The sequence below is a fragment of the Podarcis cretensis genome (assembly GCF_951804945.1).
Source record: "Podarcis cretensis genome assembly, chromosome: 10".
NCBI lineage: Eukaryota > Metazoa > Chordata > Lepidosauria > Squamata > Lacertidae > Podarcis > Podarcis cretensis.
Window position 1 is genome coordinate 31,671,643 of NC_137179.1, and position 24,526 is coordinate 31,696,168.

At 42.3% G+C, this 24,526-nt stretch overlaps 1 protein-coding gene across 3 annotated transcripts in view; it reads left to right on the forward strand.

Moving 5' to 3' along the window:
- The window catches only part of SGSM3 (small G protein signaling modulator 3), a 27,021-nt gene continuing 2,495 nt past the window's right edge, over positions 1-24,526 (forward strand). Inside the window, exons 1-21 of one of the 3 annotated variants that reach the window (XM_079994565.1) lie at positions 1-107; positions 7,078-7,179; positions 8,573-8,635; positions 9,714-9,799; positions 10,989-11,055; positions 11,900-12,108; positions 12,210-12,317; positions 14,010-14,153; positions 16,002-16,197; positions 16,894-17,039; positions 17,582-17,806; positions 18,683-18,737; positions 20,458-20,585; positions 20,802-20,957; positions 21,204-21,258; positions 21,435-21,484; positions 22,171-22,323; positions 22,524-22,594; positions 23,135-23,183; positions 23,463-23,548; positions 23,789-23,911. In XM_079994565.1, the coding sequence (XP_079850691.1) occupies positions 8,629-8,635; positions 9,714-9,799; positions 10,989-11,055; positions 11,900-12,108; positions 12,210-12,317; positions 14,010-14,153; positions 16,002-16,197; positions 16,894-17,039; positions 17,582-17,806; positions 18,683-18,737; positions 20,458-20,585; positions 20,802-20,957; positions 21,204-21,258; positions 21,435-21,484; positions 22,171-22,323; positions 22,524-22,594; positions 23,135-23,183; positions 23,463-23,548; positions 23,789-23,911 (2,114 nt within the window). In that variant the 5' untranslated portion in view covers positions 1-107; positions 7,078-7,179; positions 8,573-8,628. Of the gene's footprint in view, positions 108-7,077; positions 7,180-8,572; positions 8,636-9,713; positions 9,800-10,988; positions 11,056-11,899; positions 12,109-12,209; positions 12,318-14,009; positions 14,154-16,001; positions 16,198-16,893; positions 17,040-17,581; positions 17,807-18,682; positions 18,738-20,457; positions 20,586-20,801; positions 20,958-21,203; positions 21,259-21,434; positions 21,485-22,170; positions 22,324-22,523; positions 22,595-23,134; positions 23,184-23,462; positions 23,549-23,788; positions 23,912-24,526 lie in introns of those variants that run through there. The other 2 variants (XM_079994566.1, XM_079994567.1) reach the window with 2 other exon arrangements.

Below are 24,526 nucleotides of genomic sequence, written 5' to 3' on the forward strand. Positions count from 1 at the left end.
GGTCGTGGAGGGGCTTCGGTTGCTGCGCATGCGTCGTGGGTTCGGTAGGCGCTGACGGGAACTAGATGCGGGGAAGAAGTGGGGGAAGGCTGAAGCGGTGGACGAAGGTGAGCGTTTGGAGTCCGTATGGATGGGCGGGCGGGCGGGCGGGCGGGCAAGAGGGACGGGTTGCTGGTGGGTGGAGACAAGAGGGGAGCAGGCAAGGGGCTTCGCGTGGAGAGAGGAGGGGGAAGAAGGGGCAGGCGGGGACCCCCCGAGAACAGGCGTCCTGTTTGCGTGTGTGGACGGACGGAGTGGCTGAGGGTCAGCCCCCCCCCCCGCGTGGCCGACTGAGGGCCGGAGCCTTAAAAGAATTGCCCCTCCCCCCCCCCAGCCCAGGTGAAGGCAGGTGGAAGAGAGGTGGCCATAAATCAGGTGTGGGGGGGCGCTGACGGGTCACATGACGTAGATCTGGTTTGGGGAGACGGTTAGGGATCCCCGCACCTTTCGCCTTTCCTCCCCCCGCCTGCGAAATTAAGGTCTTGTCCCCGGGCTGGCCGTGAAGGAAACGCTGCCACTGTAAGTAGGAGAGACGCTGTTTCGTTGAAGCAAAGCAGTTGTGCCTGATAGCAGACCATCTGGTCTAAATGGAAGCCGGCAGAAGGTGTCAGCGTTGTATCTGCTTCTTCCTCTTCCAAAACTCAGCAGGCTAAGAAGGTGGTCACCAAAGTCTGGACTAGTTTATCCTTTATTGTTGAGGCTCACATGTCTTGTCATGCCTTTGTGATGGCCAGCTAAAATTCACAAAGTAGCCAGCAAGCTTTTACATCCTCCAGAAAAAGTGTTCTTCAGGCTAGCTTTTACCCAAAGTGGATAAGGAAAACGGTGTGAGGGGGGTGGGAAAGACATGATTTTAAAAGTCCCCAAATCTGCAGTTTGTAAGATGGAGGGTCAGGAAGGGTTATGCATGTTTAATTAGATTAGAATGTGTTTTTCAGCTAGGACTTTCTAATCTAATTAAACTCTGAATAATGTTATTAAACTACAATGGATTTTGGATTCCCCCTCCGCAGATCAACAGAGCAATCCATAGGTAAGGGGGGAAAGACAGTTAAATGTATGACCAGCTATAAATAGGTAACCCAATTTTCCTACTATTGACTTCTTATGTTATCAGTGTATTATACATGCTTCACTTTTGCCCTGCTCCTTTAAATAAGTGTGTGCTAACTAGTTTGTATTATTGAGAATATTATGTAGAGGAGACTAGAGTGATATTTGGTATGGGATACCTTTAAACAGAAATGGATTTTTAGCATTTCATAAGGGAAATATCTGCTGTTGCAACAAGGGCACATGTAACCTAGAATAATTCTTTTTTTTTTATAAGATATTTATTGAAATTTTCAAGAATAGTACAATGTAAAACAAAAAGAAAAGAAACAACAATAATACAAAAATACAAAAATAAAAACAATTAAAAACACATAGAATTTCCATTTACTTATTTTCTTTTAACTTATAGAATAATTCTATTGCATTCACACATGTCCCACTTGATGGCACTGTCAGGTGTCGCTTGACATAGAACATCCTGTGCAGTGCTTTTCTCTTCCCTCTAATTATCTCTCCCCTGTTTCTGAAGCTTTTTGTGTCCATCTATTAATACTTTCTTCTTCTAACATGTTTATATCCTATCCAATTTTTCTAGAAGGGTGTATGGAGAAACAAGGTTTCAATGAATACAACAGTCCATACAGCAAAATCTTCTATTCCTTTAGCACTGTACTGTGCACAGTGCTGTCCCAAATGCATATGCGGGTCAGTGTGTACTGGTGCTTTGAGGCAGGTTTTGTTTTGTCTTCCCCTCTCCCAACCAAATTCCTGTTTGTACATAACTACTTTGCTTGCCTAGGCTTTCCCCCCTTTTTGTGCCCTCCATTCACTATAATGACACTCTGGGATATCGCTAATCCTATTACAAGTATGTAGCTTGAGGTTTAGAACTTGCCAGAATTGTACCCACATTATGAATTCTAATCAGTCTACTGGAAGAAAAAAAATCCAGATCAAGGATATTGAATCTCAGAAGCTGTTGCTTCATCTGAGTTTCATTATCTTAAGTTACACTGATTACCTAAACTAATGCCAGGTGCTGTTGTAGATGGCAGTTTCATTTTATAAAAAGGGCATGCTCCTTCATCTGGAGTGATACCAGTATTTTTCAATATTTCATTGAAAGATTAATTGTTGTGCTTTGATGACTCACAGGACCACACTGCAGTTTTCTGACTCATTTCCCCCCCTCAAAGCATTCATGATTAGATTTGTTTGTTTGTTTCCTTGCATGTTCCCTGTTCATTTTTTGTTTCCCTTTCTTTCAACTTTTCTAGTTCTCAGTCCTGTAATGTGATCTGTTTTCTCCTTTGAAGTAGCTGATTTCTTGCAAGTGACCAAATCATGTGATCTTTCAGTTCTAACAGACCGACCCTATGCCTGTTTATCCAGTAATAAGTCCTAGTGAGTTCAGCTGGACTTGCTGTTAAATTAACTGTATCATAACAGCTGTTCTTTATTCTGTGTGACTTACTTCCAAGTAAATGTAGACTTGCTATGCTACATACAGTTAGGCTGCAGTCCTAATCCCACTTAAATGGGAGTATGCCCTACTAAATTCAATTGTACTTACTTCTGAGTAGACCTGGTTAGGTTTGGGACTAAGCTCATAGAACCCGATAGGATTTATTTTTGAGTAACCATGCATGGAAGTGTTCTGTATTGATGTATTCCTTGCCTTAAGAGCTGCTTACGATAGAATCTAGTGTTGTGCACTCTCACAATGCAACTTGCCCTTCCTCTTTTCTCCACTGCGCCCCCTACACTAAACTGCTCTGGAGGGTTAGGGGATGCTCTTAAGCAGATTTGGAACTCATAGTGGACTGCAGGGGCAATGGGAGGAAGGGGAGGTGTCTCTTGGCACAAGTGAAGTTTGTTCCACTTGTACATGCACAACATTGGGCTCAACTCTGTGCCTTGGATAAGGGTTAATTTCAGGGGTTCCTAGAATTAGAATAAACATAGGCTTTTATAAAAGCCTTCCTTAAGTAAGAAAACTAGAGAAGTGAAAACGCATTGGAGTCTGAGGGACACAAACATCTCAGTTTATATGAGAAAGTTCTTCTGAAGTGGTGTATTTTTGGTATTTCCAAAATACCAAGGGTAGTTGATTTTCAGCAATTGCTGTAGTTTCTTTTGATCACAGAATTACAACTTTCTGTTTAATTATCCCGTTTTACTTTGCAACAGTCTATTGTAGTGATGTGTGAGGCAATATATTATTGTCCAGGTAACAAGGCAAAAAGTCATGTAATGTTTGGGACTGAACATCCGTGAGTCATTGAAGGTGCCAAAAGTCTCTTTGCAGGAGTTAGGGATGTTTGACTTTCAGCATTTCTCACTTGGGGACATGTTACATGTGGGATTCTGTAGAGTTAAATATGAAAACATGTTCAGCAATCCACATTGGTTTTGTCCCTTTAAAACTGCATACAAAATCCCTTACGCACTGTAACTAGCATGTTGCTTTAATAAACCCTCAGGAAAAAATATTCATTTAACAAATCAAACCACAACAGATGTTCTCCTGATCTTGCCCTTACCTCTCTTATCTGTTACTGCCCTGTTGCAGGTGTGTATGCTTTACCTAGAATTGGCATTAATTCTTCAAGTTAATATTTGATTTCTGAATGGGGAGGAGCTCTTCTTAGCTTCTACTAAACAATAGAGAAGTAGACATTCATGACAGATGGGATAAGAATAGGTATAAGGAGTGGCCTTAACACTTCCTTCAGTTGACATAACCTTTCCTTTTTCACCATGCTACGTAGCTTGAGTTTTTACAAATTCCACGTGTCATGTTGAACAACTTTTATTGTTTGCATGGGCCTAGCTCACTCTAGGAAACACCTAAGACTGAGGGCTATTAAAATGTTAATCTATAGTGAATCAGTTGCTTCCCTCTCATGTCTATATTTTAATACCTTTTTAAGAGCTATATGAGGTATTTTTAAATAAATATTTCATCTAATAAACTAACTGTAAAATTACATAAAATGGCTACAAAATCTAAACAACCACCAGCTTTATAACATCAATAGTTTTTGCTTTCACAAACATTGCTTGTGTTCTGGTACCCCTGGCATCAGGCAAATCAGTTGTGACTTTATTTCTGTATTTATTGCTCTATTACTAATGCGTTTTATATGTTTGTCTTGGCCATTCTTTCACTAACATTTTTTGGTCACATTTACAAATGTTTGCAAGAATTTTGGATTCTGCTAATAATTTGTCAAGCATTGCTCTTTAAAAATTAAAATTTCTTCAATTCTTCAGCAAAATAACCTCTATAGTAAACTCCAAAACATATCTTATACATTCCTTGATAACTCCTGGAAGATATTTCCAATATATTGTATTACTTTGTCACCAAATATATAAGAATTCTGCTAGTTTGCAGCGCTAATTTTGTTGCCTTCTAGGATCTCCCCTCCCGCATTCTGAAAGTGTAGCAAGAATGAAAGAACTTAATATTTGGTACTCTTTGCTTAAAATGTGTCTCGAAGTTCTCTTGATTGAAAGGTACTCATCACATGACAGGGCCTTGTCGGCAGTCTCTGTAGGCAGAGTACTTGCTGGAGCTCTTGTAATGCCACTTGTTATTCTTTGTTTAATAAACAACGTTGGTTTACCTTGGGTTTACCTCTTGGTTAAATAATATGTTTATAGCAGTACAGTAGTGCAGACTAATTATGAGTTGCTCTGGGCTCTTGTTCACCTGAATAAAATGTCGTTGCAGAAGTGCATTTAGGTATGTGATGGCGCTTAAATAAGTAGGAACACATTGGGTAATAAATAACCAACTAAGTCATATTTATGTAAACCTAAACTGAGTGATTATCACTAACATTGGATATCACCTGTTGACATTAATGTCCAGCCATGTGAAGGATTTTTAATGGAGTGACCTGATATTTATCTTTGTAGAGAGTTGAGATAACATTAATGTTGTTCCTTTGTTTTTTCAGCTCTGAAAAGCAGCACTAAATATTTAATAGACTTATGAAAACCATCAATATTATTTTTACAGGTAGAAGCTTAATAGAACAGCTCTGCTTGAGAAAGGAGTTTAGTTTAGTATAAGACTGACACCTTTGTTCTATAAACCCTAGATCTCTGGCTTGGTTCCCATAACATAGTGTCCTCCTTCCTTGCATCCCAATTTATGGCCCCTTTCTGGTCACCAGGTGTGATTCATCCACCCTCTTTTGCAACTTTCCTTTAGCAGTGCTGTGTTTGCCTGCATCTCTTCCTCTTTGTCAGGTCTTGAAAGCAGTTGCTAAGGAATGCTCCATAGCAACCAAAGGCAGGAAAAACCTGCCCACCTAGTTCAGTTTATTTAATATTCATCTATTTATGAATAAGTTTAGTGAGCTGTGCAGGGGTGGGAGGGAATAGGTAGGAGGAGTGGGCTGGTGATCACGCAACACATTAGACATGGCTGCGTATTATTTGAGAGGAGAAAGAAATTCTCACATAACTGCCTTTGTTACCTTAGTCTGAAAAGGACCTTGGCAATATGACTTTCTCCAATACATATTGTCTTTCACATTCCATGTTGGAGTACTCTTGTCTGTGACAATGAATTTGTTAGCAATCCTAACCCCACAAACCTGGGAGTAAGCCTCATTGAATTCTGTAAGACTTACTTCTGAGTAGACATCTGAGTATTGTATCTATTTCGATACACTATTCTCTGCAAAAGTTACAGGGCAGTTTATAACAGGCAAATTGATAACGCAATGCATAAAACCCATAAAATAACACAATCCACATAAGCACATAACAAATCACTGTAGTGCAATTGCTAATAGCAGCAGCAATCAGGTCCTTCCCTCTTCAGGCACCTGCTAAAAAAGGTGCAGCTGAACTATCTGCCAAAGGTGAGGCCAAATGCACCTTGAAAGGGAGGGAACTCAACATAAAAGGAGCTGCCACTGCAAATGCCTTTTTCCACATACCTCGTCCTGAGAAGAGACCACCACAAGGACTCATCTGCTGATCTTGAAACATGGGCAAGCTATTATTCAAGAAGGCATTCTTGCAGATATCTGTGTCCCAAGCTGTTTAGAGCTTGCCTGGTGCCCTCATTACATATCTTTAGGTGCCAGGCGAAAACATTTCTCTATAACCAGGCCGTTGGCTGATTAACATTCCATGGCCTTTTAAATGTGTGTGTGGGATGGGGATTATGGATTTTTTGTTCGGTTTTTGTTTTATTATGTATTTTGCGCTCTCATTTTGTATTTCTATGCTATGATCTTCAGATGAAAGGCAGTATACAAATTTGATGATAATAGATCTTCATAGGAGTGAAAAAGTGTCTCTGTATATGAATTAGGACTGAGCAAAAAAATTCCATCCAACATTGGTTTAATTCTCTGCAGGTTTTTTTAAAAAAAACTTTTTAAATGATGTTTCCGACAGTCACCTCAAAACTTTAGATAGTTTTCTTCCATGTTCTAGATACTGCTCAGGAACCATGCAGGCAGCCCCAAAATGCAGCAGAGCCAAGGATTAGTAGAATGCTGCAAAATTGATTTGTGAACAAGATAGTCTAGGCAGCCTTGGACTACCATATTATTTATATTATTTATAATTTATGTAGTTCTTTGAACATATAGGCTGCTCTAGAATTTTTTTCTCATTCTTGCCTTGGAATAGTTCCTTGAGATTTCCTGGTCTGAAAAATGGGAATCAAGCCCAAGAGTAACTAGGCCACCATACAAATCCCTTAGTGACCAAGAGGTCTTCCAATGTAACAACATTTTGATATTGTATTCAAGTTGTGAGGAAATGCAACTTCTCAAGAAAGTGATTTTCACTTCTTGCTGCTACTCAGAGTGAAAGTGACAGGTGAGAAAACTGTATTGAGAAAGTATGTTCAAGTATTGAGAAACTTGAACAGGTTTTCAAATTTAGAAACAAAAGAATTGTCACCTGCTCATCTTTGTGAAGGTCTCTTTGACTTGTTTCTTGCAGTAGCCTCCAACGTGGAGATTCTGAACCATTTCAGTCCCGGCAATGTCTGCTTTTGCCTGGGGAAAGCAACAAGCAGTGAACCTCTGAGGCCTACTGTGTCAGGTTTGTGTTTATATTCAATAGTAAACACCAGTAATGGGGAACTATTGACCCCCCAGGTGATGTAGGACTGCACCTCCCATAATTCCTAGCCATTGGTTGCAACTGTTGGGAGCTGAGGTCCAGCAGTGTATGGAGGGCCACAGGTTTCCACGCCTGGCATATACCAACTACTAGCTGTCAAGGGAAACCTGTGTAGGGAACTCCATGTATTATTTTTACAGAGACAGTCAATGGTGTTAACATTTCTCTGGAAAGTTTGGAGTTGAAAATCTAAAGGCAGCCCTGTATCGGAATTTTTAATGTCTAATGTTTTACATTTTTTGTGTGTTGTAAGCTGCCCAGAATGGCTGGGGAGACCCAGACAGATGGGCAGGGTATAATTATTATTATTATTATTATTATTATTATTATTTATTAAGAAATGGACATACAGTGTCATGGTGATTCCCTTAGCTAGACTTGTGTAGCTGAATCGTTAAATTAAATGCTACCATATCCTGCTTGTTGATACTTCCATCTTCATGCTTTAATTATAGGAAGCTATACTCATTCTGTTACTTTTAATTTAAAGCTTAACATTTAGACCTGCCCCATAATGCTGGAAAACTACACCAGTGGCAGTTTAAGTGCTAGGACAAACATAATGCAAGATCAGACATAATCTGTGCTAGGACAAACATATACATGTAGGCCCTGCTATCTGTACACTTGCTATCTTAAAATCACTTATCTACATACAAAGAATTATGCCCAAACTTCGTTATATGCACTGCAGATTCAGATATCCGAACATTTGGCTTCCTTATTTCCTTGTTTGTGCTTTGCTGTCTGGAGGTAGCCGTTTTCAGACAGAAACCATGGACAGAGGGAGATGGGAGCAGGAGAGACTGGATAAATTTGTTTGTTCTTGTCTCTTTTTTGCTGATGGACTGCAGCCATTTCAGGAAGAAACTGTGGAGAGATGGTGGAAAGAGATATGACACATCCTGCATTAGAAATATTTCCAAAAGAAATAATGTAAATCGTGGACTTGTTATGCGAACTCGCCTAAAAAACAGTTTCCAAGGAACACATTGCCTTTGATAAGTGGGGTGTGCATGTACATATTATACTAACCTAAATGCGAACATGTCCAGGATTATTCTGTAAAGATAGCTGAGCAGACATTTGAAGTCCAATACTTCATCTCCTACACTTGAATGTCTTCCTTTATATGTTGACTCCTGACATACGAGTTACTCTTAGAACATAGAAATAAGTTTATTTGGTAGGGATTGATTTAACTAGTGTTCTAGGCTCTGTGAATCAACTATACTTGTTATGCATAGTTTGTTGGTCCCAAGATTAATTGCTTTATTCTTTCTATATTATGCCTGCATCTATGTTGTAACAGGGCAGTGACCTTCTGAAGAGTAAAATAGCCACCATTGCCCACGTTCCACTGCCACCATGTCAGGTAAGCCCATAATCAATCAGTAGTAATTTTGATACTTTATCAAAATCCTTCCAATTTTAAGAAAAGACCAAGCCAACCATACCAGTGTTGTTAACTTTATTCCAGTTAGCTACATGTGTCATGTAGTGTTTTGAAACTTCAGAGAGTCAGGCTGCTCATCAGATTGGACACATAGAATCACAGGCATCTTTTCCCTTACTTTTCTCTAGCTCTCAGACAGAAAACTCAGTTAACACTACCATATTTACAAGAACAGAATATGTAAATCACTGGCTTGATTCAGATTTTTGAGTGGAAGTCCATTTCCCACCTTTTCCTCCCCATTGCAGTCCCTTTTGCCCCCCAAAGCTGCTCAGGAGGGATGGAGTATGGGAGAGTGCAGTAGATGGGGGAATGCGCAGTGAGGAAGAAACTTGAATGTCTCAGTGGTTGGATTCTTGCAGTTTCTCCCCTCCTGCTGTGTTCTGTACTCCCTCCTGTGCCATTCTGAAGGTATCCCTAACCCTCACAAGCAGCTTTTTGGGATGGGTCAGAAAATAAAGGGGAACAAAGGCCCCATAGTATGAGTAGCTTTACTGCTTGCAGAAAGTCTGGGTCTGAGCAAAGATCTCTAGCAAGGCCATGACTGGTTTACAATGCCCCTAACTAATACATTAGGAATACTTTCCTAGTTGCCAATAAAAGAAGGCAATAAAAAGCTGTGCTGAAATAAGCGCATTTAGAATTTAGCACTTCAAAGGTTTGAGAAGAATTGGGGTTCACATGGTATATTCAGAGGAATTTTCCATCTGTTCCCCCCACCCCTTCTAGAACAATAGTTATTCCCATGCTTGTGAAAAATGAATTTAATCCTACCTACATATCTGAGTTACTTGGGCTATCCTGCATAATTCAGTTGCTTTTCCATGTTTCCATGTGTCCACAGTTTGCTTATGGTGATTTCTGGACTTTTAATAGCACAAAACTGGGGACAGTCTTGTGAAGTGTTTTAGGACTGGCTAATCACAGAAGTGTTAGTGTGACTTTCCTGTCCCTTGTGTTCCATTGTTGTGTATGTTTGTAATGTTTTTACATATAGGAAGCTGTACCCCTACTGCTGGTGGGCCCTTCTCTGCTCTCACACCCAGCATATGGCCTCAGGAGATCTTGGCCAAATATGCCCAGGTACTACTATAAGACAAAGTAATAAATATTGCACCTAATTTCTCTTTCGTTGTTGAATAGTAAACAGTAGTGTACATTATAAATGTTTGTATGTGTCTTCAAGTACCCTTCTAGGCATTTGTGGCATTTAATTGCTGTGTCAGCAGCTGCATTCATTCTAGCATGAATGGAGCTCTCAGGTAAATTGGCACTGCTGGCAAAATCTGATATAGAGCCTGACTCTAATAGTTTATTAGCTGGTAACCTAAACACAAATTATGTCTGATCTTGCATTATGTCTTACATTTGGGTAAAGAAGCCAGGGTATAAAATACTTCTGAGGGCTGTGTATACCCTTTTAAAAAGACTGGGTAGTGGAAGCCACGCTCTTGAGACCTTGCCAAAGGTTTCACACATGAATAGCCTATAAATTTAATTAGAAGTGCATGTGCCTGGCACAACATATAAAATGAAAAATCAGCTGTAAAACATAAAGGCTGCCAGTAAGGAACCCTTACACTGATAAAATAAATAGGCAGCTGCTTGCATGATAGGCACTGTTATATGTACAACTGCTTGGTGATGCTCAAAACTCGCATTCAAGGACAACAGGGTTAGGCTGACAAATGTTTTCTGGGGCCATCTGGATTAACAGCAATCCCCAGGTTGAATCAGGAATTGTGTGGTAGATCTTTACATCCAAAAGAAATTGGGACTGCTTTGGTACTAATCTTAGCATGTTAGAATTTGGAACAATATTGTGCTTAAGTGGTTTAAACAGTACAGAATTCGAAGTATTAATTGTGTCTAGACTAGAAAAGTAGTTGTGACAAGCATTGCTAAGGATGCACACACATGGAGAAGCATAAATGGGAGCAGTGTTTCCTGTGCATACAGTATATGTACACATAGAATAATATGTAGACTGAGGCAATGAGTGACCAAATCATCAGTCTGTAGGATTTTGATGCCTTTTAAATAATGAGAAGGGGTTAAGGTTGGGAGAAGCAAGGCAAAAAATCTCCAATGGAAATATCTTCCCAACATGTTCTTCCTAGATTTACTGTGGAAGTTATTTATATAGGCTATAAGAGTACAGCACAAATGCATAGAGTGCTCCCAATTTTATTTTGGATGCCTGCAGTGTGTAAAAGTGTTGTACCACCTAGTGGCAAAGAATGGAAAGCAATTCTTTTCTTCGGTTTTCCAGAAAGAAGAATCTGTTGAACAGCCAGAGTTCCGGTATGATGAATTTGGTTTCCGGGTAGACAAAGAAGGCAAGGCCTTTTATTTCTGTGGTGTAACTTATGACAAGATCTCCCTGGGGCTGTGCTTCAGAAGTCACTTATTCCCAGCAGTCCCTTTCCAACTCTTGATTCTGGTGGTGCTTTGAAAGCAGTTGACCTCTAAAGAAATTAACTTCAGGCTTTACTAACATGATAACATTCTTGGTAACATGTCATTTAGGAACAGTGCACATGTATATAAACAGCAGCTTTTCCTTCTTGAAAAGACATGGAGGTGACAACCAGGATAGGATCAGGGTGTTGCTCGTATGTATTTTAAAGCTGCAATCCATCTACGTGTTTGTCTGGGCTCAAGTTCTTGAAACCAGCGGAGTCTGAAACCCTGGACAGCTGCTGGAGGCCACCCAGCGTGACTGGGGAAGCACAGCTAGATGAGCGGGGTATAAATAATAAAATTATTATTATTATTTGTGTACATTGTTTTCAGAAGATTTAGTGGTATAGAAATCTATATGCAAATAATAAATATTAGGACAGCTAGCCACTTTAGGCATTTCATATGAGCCAGAATACAAATGTTCAAATGGAAAAGTAAACACCTTCATTTTCCTGTTTGGATTTCAACTGGCTGGTGCCCATATACCTCATAAGGGACTGTCAGAGTGGATTTTTCAACATCACCAATGGTGGTGGTCTGTGCATGCTTTGGGATCAGAATTGGAACTTAGTTATACAGTTGTCCAAGCATGCACAACTGAATTCTTGACTCTCTAGATTGTAAAGTCCAGCTTTTCAAGGAATTATTATTTTTCAGATGTAGAAGGCTACTTGCTACTTTCTTCCCCACACCTAAAGCTGGTGTTCTTTGCTACAGATGGCGCGGAGCCAAACTCCAGCAAGCTCTTGGGGATCCCACTGGTTGAAGAGCCACAGCACAGGCTGAAATGGCAGGCCCACTTGGAATTCACACACAACCATGACGTGGGGGACCTCACCTGGGACAAGATAGAAGTCACACTTCCACGTTCCGATAAGCTGCGATCATTGGTGTTGGCTGGCATTCCTCATAGCATGAGGCCACAGGTGAGGCATTCCTGGTTAATCATGAAGGTGAGGAGAGCTTGCTGGTGAGGTTTCCTGTCTTAATCATAAAACCCTTTCTTTCTTTCCTTCATTTCACCCAGCTGTGGATGAGACTGTCAGGTGCTCTGCAGAAGAAGCGAAATTCAGAAATGTCATATCGGGAAATTGTGAAAAACAGCTCCAATGATGAAACCATTGCTGCCAAACAAGTGGGTACTTTGCCATGGGTTAGTTCTTGGGGCTCAAGAAAGGGCACTCTATCAGGTGGGTGGAAGAAAGGGAAGATTAAGAGCAGCGATTGAGAGAAGGAGGGGGTTAACCACTCAGTTTCTCGGAGTTGGTAGTTCTCTTCTAGTGCTGAAAATGAGCTTAGAGGGATTGGCTCACAGTGTTCCTCCTGATATTAGCCAAGAAAGGATTTACTACCACACATCACCTCTGTGGATTTAAAGTTTATGTAGAACAAAGGGGGGGGGGTGTTGCACACTTGCTGCCATCATGCTAAAAGGAAAAGAATAAAATCTTCAATTGTTAGAAGGTAGGAAGTTTTGAGGTCTAGGTACAGAACTTTGTAAGCATCTCTCTCAGCCAGCACAAATCTTCTTTCCACTCAGCAGCAGCTAATTACCCTTTAGGTGTAGTGTGCGCATAAAATATCATTCTGTTGATGTACTAACATGTATTCATGAGGCGCTTTGCTTAGACTCTTGCTGTTGGATATAAACACTGAACAAAATGTGAAGAACTAGTCTGGAGATCACTATACAAGGTTGTGTGTGTTAAGCTCTAAATAGCACCACTGAGTCCTAACTTTTAATCCTCAGACTCTTAGAGCCGATCCACACCATACATTTAAAGTACATCCAACATGCATTTAATGCACATGACTTTCCCCAAAGAATCCTGCGAAGTGTAGTTTCCCCCTCATAGAGGCACAATTTCCAGCATCCTTAACAAACTATAGTTCCCATGAATATTTGGGAAAAGCCATGTGTTTTAAACGTGCATTAGATGTGCTTTAAATATATGAGGTACATCTGCCCTTAGATTAATGTGATTCTCAGCCCATTAAGGACAAACACCAACAACCTAATGAAGGGGACAGGACTTTGTAAAACTAGTAGGGAAGACAAAGCAACTTTATAAATAAAGCAAAATGGGAGGTGCCATGTATAGCGCTGTGAGTGCCTTCTTCAGATCTCATACCTTTTGCAAGGTGCATAAAGTTGAGCCTTCCTTCCCCCCCCCATTGTAACTAATCTGTCACCAGTGGTTGGAAGGTGACAGGTAGGCAGGAAGAGAAAGAATCACAGAGTAGAGGCATCCAAGACAGCCTTTGGAACTGGGCAAGGCTTCTGAAGCAAAAGTCAACCGTTAAAGCAGGCTTTGGTAGCCTGGTGCCGTCCATATGTTTTGGACTGCAACTCCTATCATCTCTGGCTATTCTGTTGGGAGCCATCAGGACAGCGCCAGGTTGAGGAAGCCTGCTAATAGGCCCTCTCACAATGGCACCATTGATACTGTTTGTGGCAGTCAGGGTCTCAACCAGGCTGCTTGGGGGGGGGGGACTGCTAGAATGTGCATTGGCACATAAAACTCAGAACTATTTGGTACATTTTTATCTTGAGTGTGCAGTAAGAGATGTGCTGCTTACTCACTCACTTTGAGCAGTTCACTTCAGGTTGCAGATGAGGCATTATACTGAATGGATGGAAGTTTGCATGTGCTTTGTGAGGCTTCCATTCTGAGGTGAAATGGCAGCCTCAGACTACAGGCCTACTTTGTGGGGGTGCAAAGAATGTAAGGACAGCCCAGGGGACTAGAGAAAGAAAAAAGAAGATGGGGGGGATAATTGCTAACTGAGTTTAGAATGCTAATCCGTGATACTTGATTTCTGTTAGATTGAGAAAGATTTGCTCCGCACCATGCCCAGCAATGCCTGCTTTTCCAACATGAATAGTATTGGAGTGCCGCGGCTACGCAGAATTCTCCGGGGACTGGCATGGCTGTATCCCGAAATAGGCTATTGTCAAGGCACTGGCATGGTAAATAAACCTCTCCTATTGTGGTTATATGTGAGTTGTTATTGTTTCCCTTGGGAATCTGCTCACAGCAGATGAGAGGAATTCACAGGTACCTGTACAGGCAGCAACATACTTTTTTTTAATCCAGTTTACTGCAGAGGTGATGGCACCACTAAACATAATATATTACTCCTGCCAGGAGTAGCATGACCATGGTGAGTATTTGCTAACACCCAGCTGTAAGCCATAAAGTAGCCTGTTTCAGGTATAGCCACTGTAACTTGGAAAACCTCCACATCCTCAGAAACAGCCACCAAGAATTGGAAGTAGGGAAATGGAGATTCCTACAGTCATCTGTGCAGTTAGATGTCCTATATGTTTCATCAGGGGGAATGAAGAATTGTTATACCACATAGGTGCCATTTTCAGCAACATCCCTTTTGCCCATGTAATATTTACTGCAGCTCAAGGTCTTTGTGATGGGGAGAAATGAAGGCCGTTTCAGTGGCAGGGCTCACCAAAGACTCTGGAGCTACCTCTGTATGACTAGCAAAGTTATTAGCACCATAGGTTAGAATCAAAGTTACTTTATGAACTTATGCTACATTGCTCCCTATTCATAACTCTGTTTAGAATTTATTTAAATCATATGTAAGCCAGCCTGCAGCACAAGCTCCCAACTTGGCTCACATTGAGAGAGTGGCCCACAGTTATGCAATGGAAAACTAGCAGACAAGTCAGTCTACAGATATTAACCCTTTAGGAAGTGCAAGTAAGGGTGAACTGGAGGCGGTATCACTCTGTACACCTGAGGACATCCATTCCAACAAGCTAGACATATCAAAAGGAGCAGTCTGCTCTACAGAATTACCAGGCCCAAGGGTAATTTAATTCTGGGGGTGCATCATTGTCCGCCTGACAAAAATGCTCTGGTTGTTTATGAGATGGAGAATTAAATCAAAAGCTGCATCCAGTGAGGAAATGTAGTTACGAGTGACTTCAGTTATCCTCACGTAGACTGAATCAGTGTGTGTTCCCGTACACGTACAATTACTAGATAGGCTAAATGACTGTACTTTAGAGCTGACGGTCATGGAGATGACCCTGCACTTAATTTTAAGTAGTATTCAGGGCCTGTTGTGACATACAAGTGTCGTTAAACTGCACTATAAAATTCAGCATATATATTCGGATGGACAGTCATGTTTTGATTTCGTAGAGGAAACTTGGGGGCGGGGGAAATAAGACTTCCTTCAGAAAATGGAAGTTGCGTATAAATAAGAACAAAATAAGCACAAACTTAGAAAAAGAAACGATAAGGGCAGCATTCCCTTCTGGTCAACCTTCCAGGGGTGAGATGCTAGTAGTGGACAACCAACTGTGCAGAGCAATGAATGTGCACTGTGCCTTGTGTGGTAAGCTACTTCCTAGACACACCCCTCTCTACCCAGGCAGGCAGGTATCATAGTTCAAGGACACATTCCAACCAAGCGAAGGGACTTGAGGAGGATGTGAAGCAGGGCTGGTAGGGATGTGGTCTGGGGACTGGAGGGCCACAAGGATCCTTCTCCCTCTTACAGAAGAACTTTGGCAATTAAGCAGCATATTAAGAGCTCAAATAAATAAGTCTTCCTGGAGTCACAGAGGTTTCCTTTATCCCATTATTATCCTTTTACTGAAACTATGAGGCTGCTTTGCATGAAAACATTATAGTATTGCTCATTTGGCCCAAAGGTTCATCATCTAATATCCTGTTCTCACCATGGCTAATTACTTTCTATCCCTAAAATTCTGCTGCTGTGAGGGAGGGCACCAGTGGGCTGTTACAGATGCTTTTCAGCTTATCTCCATGTTTTCCTCCCCTGCTAGGTAGTCGCTTCCTTACTTCTTTTCTTGGAAGAAGAAGATGCCTTCTGGATGATGTGTGCTATCATTGAGGACCTGGTGCCGGCCTCCTACTTCAACACTACTCTGATGGGCGTCCAGACTGACCAGCGCGTCTTGCGGCATCTCATTGTGCAGTACTTGCCACAACTGGACAAACTTCTCCAGGAGCATGACATTGGTGAGAGCCTCCCTTGGTCAGCTGAAGGTTTTGAGATTCAGGGTACAGCTCTCTTCTGTGAGCCACATTGTTAACACACTGTGCATGTGGCTGCTAAGGGAATTTAGTAGTGCAAATGAGTCAAACATGCTTTTGAGCATGAGTCACTTTAGCTTGGTATTTGGGTTGAAATGGAAGGAAATATATGCTTGTGTGCACATAATCTCTTGTGCTATTTGAAAATTCTTGTTTTAAGCAGAAATATTATCAGTGGCCTCATTTGCTTGTTATTTGCTTGTTATGGTAAGCTATAGTTAATGGCTTGCTGTGAATGTGCCTATTTGGGCCACTTTTCCTGCATACCAGTAGCAAGCAAACCACAGTCCTTTGCTTAGTATTCTGTCTGAACTAGGAACTAGGTTGTTTTGCTCCAAGCAAACCACAATCTGTAGGCAAGTTTAGTCCTTGGTTTACTGATCATTGTTTATTTGGCTCTGGCTTGACCTAGTGAAAAGGACTGAGAAGGGAGCTGTATTTGCCTGCACTGTTACAATCATAATGACATTGGTAGATTATTTGGAATAGATGTGAGTGTTGTCTGTTTTATGTTGGAAGTGGAAAGTGATTCTATGGAGGGCAGGGGTAGGATGGATTCTTCCTCGTGTGGGTGATTGGTAAACTAGAATGATACACCTTCTTTACTGTCTCCATTCACAGAGCTCTCCTTGATCACCCTGCACTGGTTCCTCACATCATTTGCTAGCGTTGTGCATATCAAGCTGTTGCTACGAATTTGGGACCTCTTTTTCTACCAGGGCTCCATAGTTCTCTTCCAGGTCACACTGGGCATGCTCAGCATGAAGGTAACCAACACTCCTCCGCTTTCGCCTCATGGAATGAGTGTTATATACAGGGACCGCTCTCTGGATTCCCACCCACCCCCTATCTTTATGAGAGGCGGTCTGTGTGTGTAAGGAAAGAAAAACAAAAAATGCCATATATCATTCTTTCGAAATCTGGGTGTGCAGTAGCTCCTTTTGCCACCCGCTGTTGTCTTTGCTGCTTTTTTGTCTTCTGAATAATGCCAGCGAACTAGTATATAGACTGTAATTGTTGACAATGATCTGTTTCAAGAAACACTTTGAGAAATGACCTCTGCTCTTCTGGTTCTGTGTTGGGCAAATTGATGTGTGGCTGAAATTCAGTGTAGCATTAAGGAATTCCTTTATAGGAAAATAATTGGGTGCAAAGGGAGATTAACAGAAGCATGCATTGATTGTTGCCCTGCATTCACCGTGCAAACTTTCATCATGGGAATAGAGTTAGATGCAGATAATGGGGCGGTGAGAATTGCAAGGGTATTCCAGAGCATAACACGCAGAATGCCTCGTTCCTGTTAACGCAGGAAGATGAGTTGATTCAGTCAGAGAACTCTGCCTCCATCTTCAACACACTCTCGGACATCCCCTCTCAAATTGAAGATCCAGACGTGCTCCTGCAGGAAGCCATGCGTGTCGCTGGTTCCCTGACGGACGTGGCAGTGGAGACTCAGCGGTGCAAGCACCTAGCTTACCTCATTGCGGACCAAGGGCAGCTGCTCAATGCAGGGGCTTCTGTCAACTTATCAAAGGTATATTTCTAAAGCTCTTGGGAATCACAAGTTAAAAAATATTTCCTTTCTCAGGCTTGGCTTCTGTTGCCTTTGTTGTTCATAGGTAGTGGTAGTGATGTTGAGTCAGTCTTGGATGTATTATTGAAGACGTGCTGCCAGACATCCCATACTTCCTGCTATGTCCAGTATAGCTTTTCTGGTCCCCCATACTTCTCTTTTTCTATCCCCCTTGGGCTGGCATGTTGTTTGAGAGGGAGGTTGTTGCTGTTGGCTTTTTGTATCTTTATTTTAGATCTTGTTATTTATGTGGAAATTGTTCCGTTTGGTTGCGTAGTCTTTGATGTTTTATTTATTGTTTATGACTACTTTCATTATGTTGCAGTTATGTATTATTTTTGTGTTGTAAGCTGCCTTGAGCATGTTTGAACTGTGGAAAGGTGGCATACAAATAAAAATATGTACATACGTATGTGTGTATGTTTGATGTAAGTGACCCACAAGATCTGTTTTACCATACTGAACATAATGTAGCCAGTCGCTATAGTGTTTTTACTATACAGTGGTGCCTCGCAAGATGAAAAGAATCCGTTCCGCGAGTCTCTTCGTCTAGCGGTTTTTTCGTCTTGCGAAGCAACCCTATTAGCGGCTTAGCGCTATTAGCGGCTTAGCGGCTATTAGCGGCTTAGCGGCTTAGAAAAAGGGAGAAAAAAGCGAAAAAAATCGCAAGACGTTATCATCTTGCGAAGCAAGCCCATAGGGAAATTCGTCTTGCGAAGCGCCTCGAAAAACGGAAAACCCTTTCGTCTAGCGGGTTTTTCGTCTTGCGAGGCATTCATCTTGCGGGGCACCACTGTATTCTCTCTTTAATGAGTCTTGGTCTTCTGTCTCTCTCAGATTGTGCGACGCAGGACGCAGCGCAGGAAGTCTGGCATCACCTCTCTGCTTTTTGGTAAGGAGAAATGCATGAGCCTATTACTGTTGCCCTGCACAGGTTGGAACAGTTGATACAGCAAACATGGTAAATGTAGAGGGCAAAACATAGTGGGTGTCTGCTAGATTGGCTGTGTGTTGGCACTTCACACTCAACCATATTTTATTTATTTATAGTGTACTGGGATGCGTAATGGAATGAGCCAAATAAATCCTCAAGCTTCCTTCCTCCCCACCCCCCACCCCCATGCAGAATAAGTGGCTGAGGGTGGGAAAAGGAGTACATGAGTCAGAGGCACATTCAGGTTCATTCCAGCTTGTGCACATTGTGCTAAATTATGATTTAGTGCAAACATGGCCATAGGCTTTCCTTGCACTATTGTACACTGTACTAAGCACTCTGCTTGCCTTCAGGGTAAGTAAGGAGACACTTCTGTCTGCTGCCTAGATTCATCTTTTTAAAAATTAACCTCTTGGGAGTCGTGTACAAGCTGTTTATTCTGCTGTACGCAGGAGTGTTCCTCTTCAGTGGCTGTGATGGAACCCCAGGTGAAGCCCGTGCTCTTTGTCCTCTTTAAAGGTCCAGAGAAAGAAAGTAATATGAGACACAAGTAGTATTTACGAGTAGAGAACTGCCCTCCTTACTTATTGATCACTTCTGAAAGGCTGCACTACTTTTGAGACTATTCACTAATAAAGGACTGTCCCTGGGCAATCCGCGCTGCAGAAACAAACCTGTTTTTTAATCTGTGTAACTGTGCCATGGGGTTTATAGGCCTTTAAATCCTTCAATGAAGTTGCTTTGTAGGGAGCTCAGGGCAGTTAACTTAGTTTTAAGTTTACACTGTAGGTGTGCCCTTATTTTATTCTATCTTAAGCACGCTCTTAGGTTTTTTTATGTAGCTTTTGAGGAGGCCTGAGAAACTGAACTAGGCTTCAGTCTCTCTCTTTTCTGCCAAGAGGCTGGTTATAAAACATATTTATGGGGCTTTGAGATGGGGCATAAGGCACATCTCCACTCTTTCTCATTTTATGTCTTCATGTGGAACACAGATTGGATTTTTTAAAAGACCTGTTGTAATTAACATCAGTTCAGGAATAGAGCGGCACTAAAAAGTAAAAGGAAAAACACAATTGGTAGGAACCTAGGTATGGGTGAAAATAAAGCAGCAAGTATTAGGTTGCCCATAACTCCTTGAAACACCCTTATGTAGAATAGTGTGTAGAGTTCTGTTGCCCTATCTTAAAAGAAATATCCTGCAGAAAGGCAACTAAAAGTATAAGACTTTAGGAAAAAATATGACTAGTGGAAGTGGATGTGATTGAGACATGAAATGATGGAAGAAATTCATCCTCTCTTGTTATACTAGAAGAGCAATGGCAATGGTCTTATTTGCTCCTTTGTTTAGACCAAGGATTTCTAACCTGTGGTAGCATGACCAGTGGCTAGGGAGTATGGGCGCTGTAGTCCAAACATCAGCATTGGCCACAGGTTGGCCAACTTTGGATTAGACAATTGAATAGAAGGGAAGTCTGTCTTTGTGCTATGAGAACAAAATGGAAACTCGGTGTATAGAAGCAGTATGTTTCCAAATAGCAGATGCTTCAGATGAAGAGGGGAAAACTAAGAGAATGATGATGATGGTTTACTTCTCATACCCCACGCATCTGACTGGGTTGCCGCTTTGCTCTGCTCGAGTGATTTCCTTATCCTTTCTTTGTTTCTGCCTTCCTTCCAGGGGAAGATGACATGGAGGCACTGAAGGCCAAGAACATTAAGCAGACGGAGCTGGTTGCAGAGTTGCGCGAGGCCATCCTGCAAGTGGCACGGCATTTTCAGTGTGTGGATCCCAAGAGCTGTAGCATAGTGAGTAGGGGATCTCCCACAAGAAAACCTATGCTTCCTGCTACTGAGATGGTTACCACTGTACCCAATTTACTGAAGGAGGGGCTTGTTGGGTGAGAACTTGCCTCATGAGGGAATATGGGAAGATACAAAACTGGAAGAATGTCCTCATCCCTTGTTAATCTCTGCCTTCTGCTTGGCATGAATTCAGATTACTCTTGTTTGTCCCCCAACCAGGATTTGACTCCTGATTACACCATGGAGAGCCACCAGCGGGACCATGAAAGCTATGTGGCTTGTTGTCGGAACCATCGGCGACGGGCCAAGGCATTGCTGGATTTTGAGCGCCATGATGATGATGAACTGGGCTTCCGTAAGAATGATATCATCACGGTACGATGGTCGGGACCAACAGAATGGTAGCATCATGTAGGGGGGTGGAGAAATCAGACATTATATGAATAAGGAACAACAAACAGAGTGAAGTTTGGTTTTTTCTGCAGTATACACTAAAAATAATTGGGGGTAACTTCCACTACGTGGGTATCTCAGCTCAGATTCCATATTTGCTTCCACACATTGCTTGCTGCTCCGCTTTTTCCTCCGTATGATCAATTTCCCTCCTTTCAATTGCTGCAGATCATCTCTCAGAAGGATGAGCACTGTTGGGTGGGAGAACTGAATGGTCTGAGAGGTAAGTGCAAATGGGATTTGTGTGAGGGAGGAATCTTTGTCCACCCCCAAACAATAATGTTAAATCTATTGGGAGGGGGGGCTACCTTCACAGCCTGTGCCACAAATACTGTTTGCTTATATACAGGCTGATACCAAGACTAGATTGCTATCCTGATATTTCCTTGCTCTTTATAGGTTGGTTTCCCGCAAAGTTTGTGGAAGTTCTGGATGAACGGAGCAAAGAGGTAACGTTTCCATATTAAATTTACGGTCCTGCTTCCTGCCATTAGTGTCTACTGTTCTCTGGATCTTTGTAAAGGACATGGTGGGGAAGTAGATGCTGAGAAGCAGAGTTTCAGTCTGGGCGAGTGGGAATCACATGCTGCAAAAGTCCATACCTTTTAGTCACCCAATGACAATCTGGTTACCTGAACACAAAACCATTAAATATAATCCCATTCTGTGCAAGATTTGTGCACTGTATGTTTCAGATTTGGGAAATATGAGATACCATTATTCCCCTACCCCAGTGGGAGAGATAGACCATATAGGAATAAGGTGACAAATCCAAGCTCACTCAATAAATCCGTGGCAAAGCCAATAATTTATATTTGGGACGACTGAAGATAAAACCAGATTTGCCAGCAACCAGTTGGGAGGGGCAGTGAAAGGGATAGTCTAACAGCTTCATTCATATACTTGCTAGCCAGGTGATTGGAGGAGCTTGGTAATGCCAACTGTGAGCTTATTAAACTATTTTGTCATGTGGACTTTGCGGTTGCCTAGGCATCCTCCTATGAAATAGCGGGGTGGGCATATGAAACAGCATTCATAAATAGTAAGGTAAATATTATAGTAGCTACCATATGTGCCTTTCTGTTTGCTGTGGCTTCTCATCCATTAATGGAGGCTGTTCTCTTGTTCCTCTAAGTATTCCATTGCTGGAGATGACTCTGTCACTGAAGGTGTGACGGACTTGGTTCGAGGGACACTCTGCCCAGCCCTCAAAGCCATATTTGAACACGGGCTGAAGAGGCCATCTCTGCTGGGGGGGCCCTGCCACCCCTGGCTCTTCATTGAAGAGGTAAGAGAGGCACTTGGTGTCTGCAGGGTCTTTAGAAATAGTATGGCAAGTACATGACACCTCTGTGCATCTGGCAAGTACAGAGGCTTCTGGGAGAGTGTAGTAATTGCAGGCGGGGGGGGGGGGGGTGGGCCTGCTGGTCTGTCCCAATAAGAGACAGCTGTATCAATAACTGTGCTTGTGTGCTCTTCTCTATCTAGGCTGCTGGGCGAGAAGTGGAGCGTGACTTTGACTCTGTGTATTCTCGTCTTGTGCTCTGCAAGACCTACAGGTAAATGTTTCTCTCATCAGTCTAGTGAATTAGATGTTCCCTGTCCGTCATGTACCCTTCCTGCTGATACTTACTTTTCTTGCAATGTTTTCACATATTACCTTGTCAAACAGATAAACAACTGTTTGACATTTAGAAGACCTAAGGCAGCCCTGTTCAGTGAAGTTCTCCACAGTTGATGTTTTATTGTGTTTTTATTATTTTGTTGGGAGCAACCCTGAGTGACTGAGGCAACCCAGTCAGATGGGTGGCATATAAATAATACAATGGTGGTGGTTATAGGCCAGGTTATTGATGTAGGATGGGCTAGCAAGTGGCTGCTGCAGAGATTACTTGCCAAATGAGGCTTTCTTCAGAGGGCTACAAGCTTTTAGTGGTGTAGGCTCCTAGCCAAGTGGCCTGTGTTGAAATTTGCAAGGACTACTGAGAATCTTCTTTGAAAGGAACTGTTGCTTCTATCCTGTGTGTGGCACTGGGGAGGGCAAACGTCTGACTCTCGCTTGTTTGGTATCAGCTGGATCTGTTAATTTACTGTTCTAGGTTGGATGAAGATGGGAAAGTGCTAACTCCAGAGGAGCTGCTTTATCGGGTAAGTTGTTCTAGTGTTTTAATTGGGTGTGGTGATGTCATGAAGGTGTCTGTATGACGGGACAGTCTGTTTTCAGGGTCTAATGATGTGGACCTGTGCCAAGCCCAGAGTGCTGTTTCTTCCAGCAGGTGGCAATCTAGAGTCCTTTCACTCTCATTGCCTCTAAGGCCCAAATGCTTTGGGTAGAATACCTTTTGCATGCAGGTTGAGCTTTTTGGCTCCCAGGAGAGAAAGGCTGCTGAATAAGAATCCATATAACTCCCTTTCCCCCCTTTGCAGGCGGTGCAGTCTGTCAACATGTCCCATGATGCAGTACATGCCCAGATGGATGTGAAGCTTCGTTCTCTTATCTGCATTGGACTGAAGTGAGTCTTCCAGTTCTTTTTCATACAAGGCTGCTTTTGTTAGCAGAGAACAGGAGCCTAATGGGTGGCTTAGATTGGGCTTCATCAGCAGGGGCTGTGAGCTGGCAGCCAAAGGTGTGATCTGCTCTGCTGCTTCCGAGCCACAAGGTCTTCCACCTTTTATTTTCCCTGGGTTTCCTTATGCAGTGGCAATGGAACATGTGTGTGTGCTAGTAACTTTCCCTGTGCCTTGTTTTTCAGTGAGCAGGTGCTGCATTTGTGGCTTGAGGTGTTGTGCTCTAGCCTGCAGACCGTGGAGAAATGGTTCCATCTCTGGTCATTCTTGCGCAGTCCTGGCTGGGTGCAGATCAAGTGTGAGCTCAGGTAGGTGGAACCTCCTTTTCCCCACTTTATTTTACTGCCCAACTCCACCTCCTGGTAGCTGCAGCCTTATGTAAGTGAATGAAATCATACTTGGCTATGTCATACAGGGAGAGAGGGTATGCTAATTGCTTTCATTGCCCAATCTTAGCCTCCTTGGGAGGAATAGGTCTTTATGGCACGGCTAATGGCAGTACATTGTGATGAGCTCATCAGTCATTATCCTAGCAGAATAGGATTTTTCCCCCCTTGCCATCATACACCACCAAACCTCCTTGGTTGCCACAGCCAACATCTCCAGAAAAATAGAAAATAACCAGTTGTCACAGCTCATATAAAGATGCATCAGCCAGGCTGGCTCATGGAAGAGTAAAATAAGGGCTCATCCACCCTTCTGCTTGCCCCACCACTTTCCCAATCCCTGTTTGCTGCTGGATTGGGTCAATCTGCAGAAAACGTGATGTTTCATTTCAGTGGCAAATGGGATTTTCCCAGGGGAAACCAGTGGGGCAAGCAGAAGTGTGGACAACTACTAAGAGGGAACTGCTCAGAGTTTCTACATTGAGAAGGCTTTTTGCCTTAGATGATCATGAATGAGAAGAGATAAACACAGGGGAA